The 11,271-nt window shown below is 57.0% G+C and overlaps 4 protein-coding genes across 4 annotated transcripts; 2 read left to right on the top strand and 2 right to left on the bottom strand.

The window, feature by feature from the left end:
- Window positions 1-1,068: 1,068 nt before the first annotated feature.
- On the top strand, window positions 1,069-3,494 carry GGTG_13414 (hypothetical protein; the record flags this gene model as incomplete). The annotated part of the gene is made up of 5 exons (XM_009231320.1): window positions 1,069-1,098; window positions 1,299-1,665; window positions 1,820-1,920; window positions 2,164-2,534; window positions 2,616-3,494. The coding sequence occupies 5 exons, from the start codon at window positions 1,069-1,071 to the stop codon at window positions 2,620-2,622; spliced, it is 876 nt and encodes a 291-aa protein (XP_009229584.1). The 3' UTR covers window positions 2,623-3,494.
- A 1,336-nt stretch (window positions 3,495-4,830) lies between these two features.
- Window positions 4,831-5,846, bottom strand: GGTG_13415 (hypothetical protein; the record flags this gene model as incomplete). Its single annotated transcript, XM_009231321.1, has 2 exons — window positions 4,831-5,024; window positions 5,189-5,846. The coding sequence occupies 2 exons, from the start codon at window positions 5,844-5,846 to the stop codon at window positions 4,831-4,833; spliced, it is 852 nt and encodes a 283-aa protein (XP_009229585.1).
- Window positions 5,847-5,980: 134 nt separating this feature from the next.
- GGTG_13416 (CAMK protein kinase) lies at window positions 5,981-7,921 on the bottom strand (the record flags this gene model as incomplete). The annotated part of the gene is made up of 4 exons (XM_009231322.1): window positions 5,981-6,983; window positions 7,055-7,167; window positions 7,223-7,372; window positions 7,534-7,921. 4 exons carry the CDS (start codon window positions 7,919-7,921, stop codon window positions 6,003-6,005), a joined length of 1,632 nt encoding a protein of 543 aa, XP_009229586.1. The 3' UTR covers window positions 5,981-6,002.
- Window positions 7,922-8,308: 387 nt separating this feature from the next.
- GGTG_13417 (hypothetical protein) lies at window positions 8,309-11,189 on the top strand. The gene is made up of 2 exons (XM_009231323.1): window positions 8,309-8,584; window positions 8,664-11,189. The coding sequence occupies exons 1-2, from the start codon at window positions 8,403-8,405 to the stop codon at window positions 10,027-10,029; spliced, it is 1,548 nt and encodes a 515-aa protein (XP_009229587.1). The 5' UTR covers window positions 8,309-8,402; the 3' UTR covers window positions 10,030-11,189.
- The last annotated feature ends 82 nt before the right edge of the window (window positions 11,190-11,271 follow it).

An 11,271-nucleotide genomic window follows, 5' to 3' on the forward strand; every position in this document is an offset into this window, starting at 1 on the left:
GGCTCGTGCACTGCAGCACCGTCTTCTGGGTCGACGAGCTGCGCAAGTGGCTCACGTACGGCCGCAGGAGGCTAACCGGCTTTACGGTCTCTTCCAACCCAAACGCAACGTGCGCGGCCTTGTAGCAGCATAGTCAGCAAGCGTCGAGGCGCTGCATCAGCGCGGAGAAATACTTGGCAGTCTTTGGTGATGGTGATTTTCTCTTCCATGGTCACGGCCGTCTCCTTGCGCCGGTTTCCGGTCGTAAGCGCAGTGTTACCCCACTGTCAAGGGCACGGGACCGCGGGGATCGGCGGGGAAGCTTTGACCAGCTTCGGGAGCCGCGGATCAGTTCCGGCTGTCCCGCCGAGTCGTTTCTTCCGAGCTTGGTACCCAATTACCTCTATGGGCGAAGCAAGCGTTGATTCGATAGGCCCAAATGAGCACATCCGATTAGGTGCGGGCTTACATAGACTAGCAAGTTAATTTCATTGGCTACCTCCAGTGCCGATTTTGGTGTCAATTGATTTGATTGGGTAGATCTTGTTGGCCAAATTGATTCATTGGGTGTATTCCATGAGAAACACCATGGGACAGGTTGCCAGTGCTGATTCTCCCGCTTCGTTCCTCCAAGCGGTAGCTCATACGACTCCACCAAACTCCCCAGTATCTAGCGCGAACTCACACGACGGCCGATACGGCGGCTCGCCAAAGAAGCTGCCGGCCTGCCCATTCTACAAACTCGCGCCCACGCGACACCCAGACTGCTTCCGCATCCAGCCGACCGGGGTGCGCAACGTCCCGGGTAGCATCCAGTCCTGTTTAACATGATGGGCCACAACTTCAAAAAAGCGATGAAGTATCTTGTCCCATAGTGCTTTTAAGTGTTAGTGTTTTGCTCCCTGCATCACAGTGGGAAAAAAATTATTGTTGAAGGCATATCACGCTCTCTGGGCGACCGGGGCGAGGACACCGTTAGCGTCCAGGCCAAAGGATAGGTCCATGCTAGTTCTTGAGAGTGATTTTAAATGGAACAAAAAGCCGCTCAGAAGTACGCAAGTGTACGGTAATCGCTTACAGTCCAAAAATATGCCGGGCCAACGAAACCGTGTTGAGCCCGTAGGTCAAGCACCTGGTATCGGGCGAAGCTGAAGAGGGGTCGTCGTCGCGTTTTACGGGCAAAGACAGGGGAAAGATTGCTGCCTTTGGAGTCCGCGGCTAGACCGACGAAGATCATGACATGTGAACCAAGTGACGGGTCACCATTTACTAGCAGCGAAGCCCGCCTCGACGGGATATGGAGGTGTGTGTAAAAACAGCAACCAAAAGAGGAAAAAGGAAACGCCGGCGACTTCCAGTGGGAGCGCTCCGCAATGGCAAGACACGGCTTTAAGGCCATCCTCGTCGGCAGTGGTGTCGCCGGCCTGGCGCTCGCCAACATCCTCGAGCAGCTCGGCATCGACTTTATCGTTTTCGAGTCGCATGGCGAGTGGGTCCCGCACGTCGGTGCCAGCATCGCCATGCTGCCCAACGGCATGCACATATTGGACGAGCTCGGTCTCAAAGACGGGTTCGGCGAGGGCGTACCCTCAATAGAGTCCGGCACAATTACGCGGGACAGCAGGCCCGTGTTCACTGCGGCCGTGCTGGGGCTGATCTTATCCTGTCATTTCAAAGCTCTAATAGGTAGTTTACGTGTCATATGATACTGGGAGTGTCCTTATTCCCTTCAAGCTCAGCCACTACCGGCCAGGGTGTTAAGCGAGTGCAGCTTTAAGCAGCAGGGCCTTCATCCGTTGGGCCTCTCGGGAGCTGAGCTTTCGGTATGGATGCCTCTTAGCGCGTCGTGGCTCGACGCAAGACTTGCAGCGTCGTAAGAACGAGCTGAAATCCCGCACGCTGCATGGTGGTGCGTATTGTTGTCGCACTACGGGCATCGAGGTGCGAGGCTGATTGGTAATGGTGCACGGACTGTGTATTCGTATCGCTTTGCTGGAGCACGTTCCCGATGTTGCAGCGCTTGCACGGGAGCCATGCCTCTCAGCCGCAACCCCTGTGGTCCGCTCCAACATGCCGCCGAAACCCTATCGCCAGATAGACAATTGTTGCACAGCGTAATACGTAATGGGTTGATGTGGCTTGATTGATGTTTTTTTTCTCTCTGTTGCATGTCCCTGGAGACAGCCCGCCTGCAAAATTTGCACCACGCGCGTCCAACTCCAGCTTGGCCGCTCCGGCTACGTCCTCCGGCTGCCCCGGCCCGGCGCCGACGGCCGGGCCGTCTTCATGGGCACCAACATCATCTACGAGGATGGCAGCAGCGGCGACCTCCACTGGATGATTGTCTGGCCGGACGAGGAAGCCGCCGTCGACGGCGGCGGGCACGCCTGGCACGCGACGGCGGGGCGCGAGGAGCTGCTGGCACGCGGGGTCGCGGAGGCCAAGACGATGGACCCGCTGCGTCGGGAATCGTGCAATCGCCGCTCGTGTTCCGGTCGCTATACATCCAGGAGCTGCCGACGGGAAGGTAACGTTACTAGGCGACGCAGCACATCGTATGGTTCCTTGTTCGTTCCCTTCCCCCACCCCCGTGCTGCAAACATTCCTGCTAATCGATCACCGGTATAACTCTCTAGTCCGTGAGGAAGGAGGAGTTAATGCACTCGTTAATGCCGTCCGGGTCGGGAAGACGATCGGCAAGATAGCCAATAAGGGCGCGAATGTCAAGCAGGCACTCGGGGACAGAGAGGAAACAGAGCCGTCACCCTTTTCGAGGAGGTGACGGCCGGTCCCCAGAATATCGGGACCGAAGGCTAGACCTATATTAACCGGAAAGCCACCAAGCTTTTTGATGCGATCGCAAGTGGAAAGGCCTCGGGAGTGGGAGGAGCGCAACGTTGTCGATTGGGAATGACCCGGAGAAGGGGAATGGGCGGTGTTGGCATGACGCTCCGTGGAGCTTGCGTCCTTACTGTTCTCGATGGTGGCGGGTAGCTCTTGGGTTCCTTATATGCGAGGATAGCATCGAGGGCGTATTCGACGGTACGGTCGAAGTTCGAACCCCCCGGGCTAGCGCCGTCCGGGGGATATGCCCCGGCACGCCGACATTGCAAGCATCATTGGCCCCGCTCGTCCAAGCATAGGCGCACCGATCTAGCATCCGCCATCTTTTCGGTACGATTAGGCCCCAATAAACGCCGGTGTCGGCGGGATCGCATTCCCATCGGCATCCCGTCTATTACCCATATCGGACACCGATCTTTCGAGCTCTCTCGCAAGATCGGCTGAACGGGAAAAATAGCTATCCGACCGGCAGCGCGCTTCCGGGGCCTACTCCAGCCACTCGGAAACGAATGGGTGGTGTTCGCGATGGAGATATCCGACAAAGTCTCGGAGGAACGAGGTGGATTAACCAGGAGCCTAGGCTCCGGGTGCTGTCGATTCGCCTGTATATATTGCTCCATTAGCCATAAACTCCCTACGCGAAAAAATTACTAGCCATACCTTATGCGCCGCGTGCTCTGCGTTCTCGTCCTTAGCTCCACGCTATTGCGTGTCCGCCTATCCATCGTGTTCGCTTCAGCGGCCGCGGATCAGTTCCAACTATCGCGCCGAATCGTCTCTTCCGGGCTTGCCCGAGCGTATGTCCCGGCCAAAATATCCGCTCCGTCGCGGGCTCCGCAGAGGCTCTGCGCCTAACGCGCGGTAGGTTTCTGTATCGGGAAACGTGCACCGCCGTAATCTTACTCGCGAAAGAGTCCGGCGTCCCGCACAAACGGCGACTCGGCGTCTTAAAGGCCGGCGTTAGTTGAAAGGCAGACGATTTCGCGGAAAAGAGCCGTTTGGGTCGATGGGGTTCGATCTCTGCCGTGGATTTGAGGCATACCAAGGCGTCGCGGCGGCGAAGAATGTTGGCTATCATCGTCTTTGCCGCAAGCATAAGAGCGGGGGTCGTTGCATGGTCGAACAAGACCCGCATTTCGAGCCTCAACCTGTCCACAGTCCCTCTCACTCCACAGGCCGCACGCGATAGGGGTCGGCATGAAACAGTTCAGACGGCAAGTTGAATGAACAATCTTGCTAGCGACCTCGTCTTTCCTTCCGTTACGTTCATAACGGCGTGACTTTGATACGGTTGGGACAATGTCGCGACCTTGTCTCAGTGAACCAGTAGCCTCAGCCACAGCGGGGGAGGCGCACGCGGCTAGTTGTCAAGCCAGTGAGAATCGCTCTAACGTCCCATTAACAGTTGGAATTCCACCTACTAATGTGGGTGCTTCCCTGGCCAGGCAGCAGGAAGTAGGACACCGAAAAAAAAGCCTAAAGCCACCTGCCGGTATTTCGTAGGTTTCCATTGCCGTTTCCCGCTGTCAACCCTAAACTGTCACTGCTACCAGCCCCCTTCTTCCCTGTTTATTGTGCTCTCAATGTGCCCTTATATGTTGGGAACTCATGTGTATTGTCCGCCAGTTGTCACTCCTGCCGCCCACCGTTTTTTCCATCCGGTGCATGCTTCTCTCATATTTTAACACTGAAAAAGCCCCACATCCCTTATTACACGTCGTTCCTTCTGTCGACGGTTTTGGAACCAGACCTACGGCGGGGCCATGGTGGTTAGCAAAACGCCACTGGTGACCAAGTGCCAAGGTGTTCACGCTCTGAGATGGGAGGCTGGGGAGAGGGGGGCGGGAGCTAGAGCAAATCAGCCCTCCTTACCTGGACCTGCCGTGTCTCCACTGAAAGCTGCGTCGCAAGCTCGAGGTATTTCTGGGGTTCGGGCTTCGGATTGTTGCAGAACGCGGTTTCAAGAATGTCTATATGGGCGGCGCTATACGAGGATCGTTTCCTACGTTAGACAGTTTGAGCCAGGCCGGCTTCCGCCTCTCCCTCGGTTTGCAAAGCGTATCCGCCATCGCCACCGGTAACGGCAAGAGCAGCAGCAGCCGCTGTCTCCAACTCATCGATCACCGTCGTGGGCATATGGAAGCTCCTGCAGATGATCCGGGCATCGCCAAAGTCCACGTAGAGCCCCGAAAACCCCGCGACTTGTAGTCGACGGTGCCTTTCGGTCCGTATTTCGGGATGCCGAGCAAAGCACATGTTGAGTGAATTTCGTGAGATTTTGCGTATACCGACGAGTTGCAGAGCGTTAACTTTTCTCGTCCTCGGTATGTAAAATACAGCATGCGGGCTGCCCTCGACATAGAACGCCCGATATCCTTCGGGGAGTTGGGGCCCAGGGCTTGCTGCGGCGCCCGCACTGGGGGGTTAGATGGGTAATCGCCGGCCCCACCATCTGCTTCTTCGTGCTCTTCGGCGGTGCCCTCGTGCAAGTTATCATACAGCAGCTGATCGTTGTCGCCCAGCCCATATGCGGAATAGGGATGTCCGACGTAAGGAGCTGGCTCCGTGAAATGTCCTTTTAGCCGGTCGCTGTTTTCCTCTACTTCCTCCTCAGCCAGGGAGGGGGGGAGGTGTGGATGGGCCACGGCGACTGAAGGCAAGGGGTGGGCTGGGCTCCATGGCGGCGGAAGATCATCATCCTCCTCCACGACGGAGGCATGCGAGGGAGTAGCTCGGGCAGATGATTCTTCTCCAACTCCACCCCATGCGGCAACAGAAGAGCCTACGAGCAGAGGGTTGAGTGGATCTCCAGAGCTGAAAAGTCCACTTTGCTGGGAATCGACTTGGTTTGTGGGTTCGGCAGGGTCTTCGCCGCAGGAATGGTCGACGCTGGCGCTGTTACCTTGGCCCCAATACCAGCCGCGACGATTATCTTGCCCGGGTGGCGCATGTATGCGCGCACCTTGCTCGTGGTAGCTGCTGGCAACGGGTGACGCGGCCGCCTCCCCACTAATTCTGGCCATCGGCTCGAAAGCAGTCGTAATTCCAGGTTGCCGTAATGTATGCAGCAGTATGGCTGCATCGATTCCTTCCTGATGGTGTCCACTGTAGTCTTCTTCCCGGTCCTGATCATCCTGATCTTGGTCATTGTCCTCCAATGCATCGGGAGGAAGCGATGCCTATGTGCGATTGTTAAGGATGCGGTCTCGCTGCTGGCGGGAGGCAGTGTCGGCCTTGCTGCTGCTGCTGCCGTGCTCTCGGCGCTTCCTGTGTCTTCCGGACGACGAAGATGTTGACGCCGTTGCTCTCTCCCGGCTAAACGCTGATGCTGTAACTGAAGCCCGAGGGGTGGGTGCGCCTGATCTGTCGTATCTGCCGGCATCGGTCGACAGAGTCGAATACTCGGACGAGCCAGGCTGCCTCTCGAGGCCCTGGGCCATGCTTGGCTCTGCTTTGTAGCGAATCGTCGACCGCTCATCATCGCTGACGTACGAAACCGCCACTGCGGTCTCGGACTGGTCCATGGCTGGAGCAGATAGAAGGGCTGCTTCTGCAAAGCAGTCTCCAGCCGACCACCGCTGCTCCGGCAGTAAGACCACCATTGCGTCCAGAAGAAATCTCCTCAGCTCGTCGGGCCATTCCTCGAAGTCCTTCTTGAACATATTGATGAGCTTCTTGGGCCATGCCGTCCCGCTTGATATGTATTGGGTTTCGAACTGTGGAAGAGGGCAGCGCAATTCGTACACCACAACACCAAGGGACCAAATATCGACAGCCTCGGTATAGCTGACTCTGCCCTTGCCACCATCTTGGATATATTGGTGGTTCTGGTACACCTCAGGTGCAAGGTGCGCGAAATTGCCGCAAATTGTGGACATGTTATCATAGTCCCTCGCCAGTCCGAAGTCACCGAACTTGACATAGATGCCGTCGCTATCCCGGTATTGGACCAGGACGTTGTTTGCTTTGATATCCCGATGCACAATCGGCGGGTCGCTCCCGTGCAGGTACTCCAGAGCCGATAGACACTGCTGAAGAATTGATACACATTCGGCAGCTGAGATGTTGCGTTGATTGGCCAAAGATCCGCAGGGAACGTATTCCAGGTGTAGTCGTGGGCCCTGCGTAAAGTCGGACTTGAGAAGCTTCACGACGTGAGGCTGTAGGTGTATCTTATGTTAGAGTAAAGACTAGGATATTGAGATATTGACGGGGACGGTGATGTACTGACATGCGAAATGAGGTTCATAATGTGCGCCTCATTCCTCCAAGCGTTAATACGGACTCGGCCCCTGCGATGGGCCTCTTCAGAGGGCTCCTTGAGGGGCATACTCCTCTCCGGTGCTGACGTTCCAATAGTGAATTACAACCGCGAACGACCCCTTGCCGAGTCGTTTACGGAGATGAATCGGTCCTGTGTCAGGCGTGTGGGTTCCTGTCGGCCGCTCGGTGACTGGACGGCTCGCAATGTCGAGACTGCTGAGTAGATCTTCAGTGGCTGGTGCGTTCTGGAAAAACCGGTCGACTTTCTCGATGTAGGCCGGCGATGCTATGTCGTGGGGAAGACAATAATCTGCAACTGGACTGGGGGGCTGGCTCGTGGGCTGACAATGATGGGCTGCATCCTGAAAGGAAAGCGGTGCCCGCCGACGATCCATTGGAATCGGCGTCGCACTCCATGTCCTTGCTTGCCGTAGGTGACCTGGGTACCGTTGAGAGAACCCCAGTCTTTCACGATGGGCCGTTTCTTATCGTCGAAAGTCAGACTGAAGTGGTGGTACCCAACGCCCCGATTGTCGGGGAGAACGACGTCGCTGTTTGGGCCCCAGCTGAAAACGAACCCGGAGCGGAACCCGGGAGTATCGCTGAGCCTCAGCTCGACGTATGGAAGGGTGTCGAGCACCGGAACGTTTTGGGCTTCGAGTGGCTCTGTCGACTGTCGCTCACGGCGAGATGCAGACTGGCGCTTGGAAGGCTGCTCCCGTGGAATGACACAGCCCCGACTGGTCTTGAATGCATCTAGAGTGGCTTCCGGCACTTCTCCAGGGTCCTTCTCTGCATATGGATACACACGAACAATGACATACGTGTCTGCCATGGCTAACTTTACGTGTTTGACAAGAACGAAAATAAGATGGTAGTTTCACGGAAGCGGAAACAAGATGGTGGCCTGACGAGAAGCAGGGAAACAAGATGGCAGGCTAACACAAGCACCTGGCACGGCTTGCTGCCGGACCAACCTCTACGTATATACCCCTAGGCAACACCAACGCATCCATTTTGCGGCAAGGCAAAAGGATCGCAACGCACTAACAACAACCACGCGCTGAAACATTAGATATTTTGATAGGGCGATGTTAGTGTCGCGTGCAGCCAACCCCTCTGTTTCTTGGAGGGGCAACAGCGGCTATCCGCCCAACTTGATTGGCAGGCCCAAGGGGCGGCGTTGTGGACCCACTACTTCTCACATGTCCAGCCCGGACAAGCGCAAGCTTCCCTTTGCTCGTAAATTTGGCATCAAATTCTGTCTTTGGTCTGCATCGATCATCTCTTCCCTTGCCATTGCCATCGACGACAGAATGGCCTCCCACGAGCCGGACACCTCAAAAGTGACTGTAGGCGACATCGCTTCAATGAGCGATGCGGCCCTCGCTGTGATTATCCAGAAAAACCGTGGTCCCGATGGCGTCTTCGACCTTCCAGTTGACGGCTGGGACAAGCTTTCAAAGGATGAGCGCGACCAGCTCGCGGAAAGACTTACGTAGGCTTTCTCCTCCCCCTCCCCCGCTACCTAGAATTCTTTTTTTCCTTCGCTAATAATGATCTTTGGGGGTCTGAAGACGAACCCTGGCTCAGAATCCCGCAGCGCACTCGCGACCACTTGATCTCGACCAACTCGACGCCCGCCTGCGAGAGGCATCATCTGGCGGCACCAACGCCCGATCACGATCATCTCGATCACCGACCCCCACGGGACCAGAATTTGAAGGATGGGCTCTACAACGAAGCAGAGAGAACGAGGCGGAGGCATATGACAAACTCGTCAAGGACGGCGGCCGCCCGCTCTACCCAATCGACCTCCTAGACGACGTCTCCGCGTCCTTCCCAAGGGGCCCAATCGGCGCCGCACACTACGTCCCCGGGAATCCCGACAAGTATCGGGAGCTGCTGCGGCCCTGGTTAGATAACATTGGGGAGGGCTATTATTTTCGTTCGTGGCGGGGTGGCGGGGCCCGCTCAGAGGACCCCTGGGAGGTATTCCAAAAGCAGTGGGAGCGATGGATGATGTTCCGCAGATGGCAGAGGGACAACCGTGACTTGGAAGATGACGACGACGGCGGCTTTCCAGCATACCTTGAGGCGCAGAAGCGTTACTTGAAGCGCTATTACAGCGAGCGTGTCGCAGAAAAGAAGCTGGCCGAGCTCGAGTCCGACCCATCATCGTACAAGAAGGCCCGGGAGGGTAAGCAAGAGAGGCGCCAGTGGCAGCGACACTACTGCTATGAATCGGACGTTACTGGCCCTGAATTTTCCGACTACGTGGACGCGGTCAAACGCCGCCTGGCCCGACACGGCTTCACTCGCCCTTTCGAATTGAACCAAGACCCGAAACAACAGGGCAAGCTCGAAACATGGATTAAGTACCTCGGCTTTAAGTGCTGGTGGCTCGATCTCTTTACGCGTGCTATCGAGCGCCGGCAGGAACACCACGACAAGGAGTGGCAGAAGCTCAAAGACACGGGGGTGCTGCGGCCAGACGAGACCGCAGAATATATTAGAACTGAGGAGTGCGCGATGCGATGCCAGGCTGAAGAGGACCAAGCCAGAGCAGCTGCGAAGAGATCCGAAGAAAATGCCGAGCGAATCTACGACAAGACTCAGCTCCATCCGCACCGTCTGAGCATCCCCGAGCTGGAACGTATACGGATGTTGCAACAAGGCACCCGAGACATGCTGACTGCCGGGAGCCGCCTGGAGCGGCTCAAGAAACGGGGCGATCTTATCACGGAGTTCGTGCTTTCAACGAACGGTTTGGAAACTGCCAAGAGGGATGCAGCACGCCATCGCATCCTTATTCAGTGGATCCTGGACCAAATTCCTTTGATTGAGGCCGAGTTGAGCCAAAGCGAAGAGGCCGGACTTGACGGGACGAAGGCGAGCAAGAGGACCAAGAGAATGCTTGACTCTGACGGCGACAGCCCTTAGCAAACGGGCATCAAAAAGAGGAGGCTCAGCCCACGTTTAAGCGACGGCGCGGTTGTCCTTAGCAGTGTAACACAGCAGACGCAGGTCCCCTTGGCAGTCAACAGTGAACAGGCTCCGCCTCGAGACGAACAGCGGCGCTCACGGGCCGGACGGCCTTGCGCCGGGCCCTCGAGTCGGACTCGAGCTACCCGTGAAGCGGCGCCGCAAGGCGAGCGCCCCAGCGCACGCATTTCAGAGCGCCTGGCACCAACCCTTTCGGTTCAAACGTCCGGAAGAGCGACAAGGCCAAGAAAACGGGTGGAACCTGCCACCAGGTCACCGTCAGGCAGAGACGGTGCGAGACGGAGGAGGAGCGCACGAACCGCCGCCGCTAGGAGTCCCGCCGCTTCAGCGATGGCCTTTGAATTAAGGAAAAGTGTACGAATTGCAGCTTTGCCGCGCGTAAACTACCGTACATGACGCCAAGGGAGCCGCCTGCCGGGGAACCAAGACGTGGCCCGGCCAACTGGTCAGAGCGCAGTCGCCGTATGCGGGTCGGCTTTTCGGGGCCGGCCAGGGACCGATGTGGATGGGTCATAGTCCGCCTGTCCATTTTTACTGCAAGTAACCCTAGGCAGCCAGGCAGCCCTCATGGAAACAATGACAGTGACGACAGTCGAAGCTGTGGGTGCGCAGAGACGTTGCGATGCTTCTGAGCCAACATGCCGCGTCGCAAAGTGGGGCTGGTGTTTAACCTCGGGACCATGTCGAAATACAGGTGGACCTGGACAAGGTCCAGCGGTCTGGGAGGAAAGCTGGAGGGTATGTTTAGTTACCCGGCGAGGAATGTGGTTGAGGGACTTGCGTGATTTCGCCCTGTTCAGGAACCTACCCATACAGCCAACAATCCAGGCCCAGTGCACGGATTGTCGCGAGAATGGTCGGCGAAGGTAAAATATGGACGGAAAGGATTGGGCGATAATGCGGTGAACCACTAGAGTGCTCCAGTGTCGCGATCCGTAATGGTCGCCGTTAACTCTCCATATCTAGCCGGGGGAGTTCCGGCGCGTGGAAACGAGGGCGCGACGGTCCGTAACATCCGCGGCTTTCCAGGCCAACCGTAAGCGGCGCGCTTCCAGGTTAAAAACAACGAAGGCCCATGTCCCGGTGGTCACGATAAGGCTTAGCGACCCACTTTCGCCTGCCAAGGATGGCATAGGTCTATGCAGACTGTGGCGCGTGGCATGCGCGGGTGGCTGGGCA

This window comes from Gaeumannomyces tritici (assembly GCF_000145635.1).
Source record: "Gaeumannomyces tritici R3-111a-1 unplaced genomic scaffold supercont2.13, whole genome shotgun sequence".
Taxonomy (NCBI): Eukaryota; Fungi; Ascomycota; class Sordariomycetes; order Magnaporthales; family Magnaporthaceae; genus Gaeumannomyces; species Gaeumannomyces tritici.

Excerpts from the sequence above, each read along its gene's own strand:
- GGTG_13417 (XM_009231323.1), top strand. The coding sequence starts at position 8,403 with ATGGCCTCCCACGAGCCGGACACCTCAAAAGTGACTGTAGGCGACATC. Across the intron at positions 8,585-8,663 it reads CAGCTCGCGGAAAGACTTAC|ACGAACCCTGGCTCAGAATC; the intron begins GTAGGCTTTCTC and ends GGGGGTCTGAAG.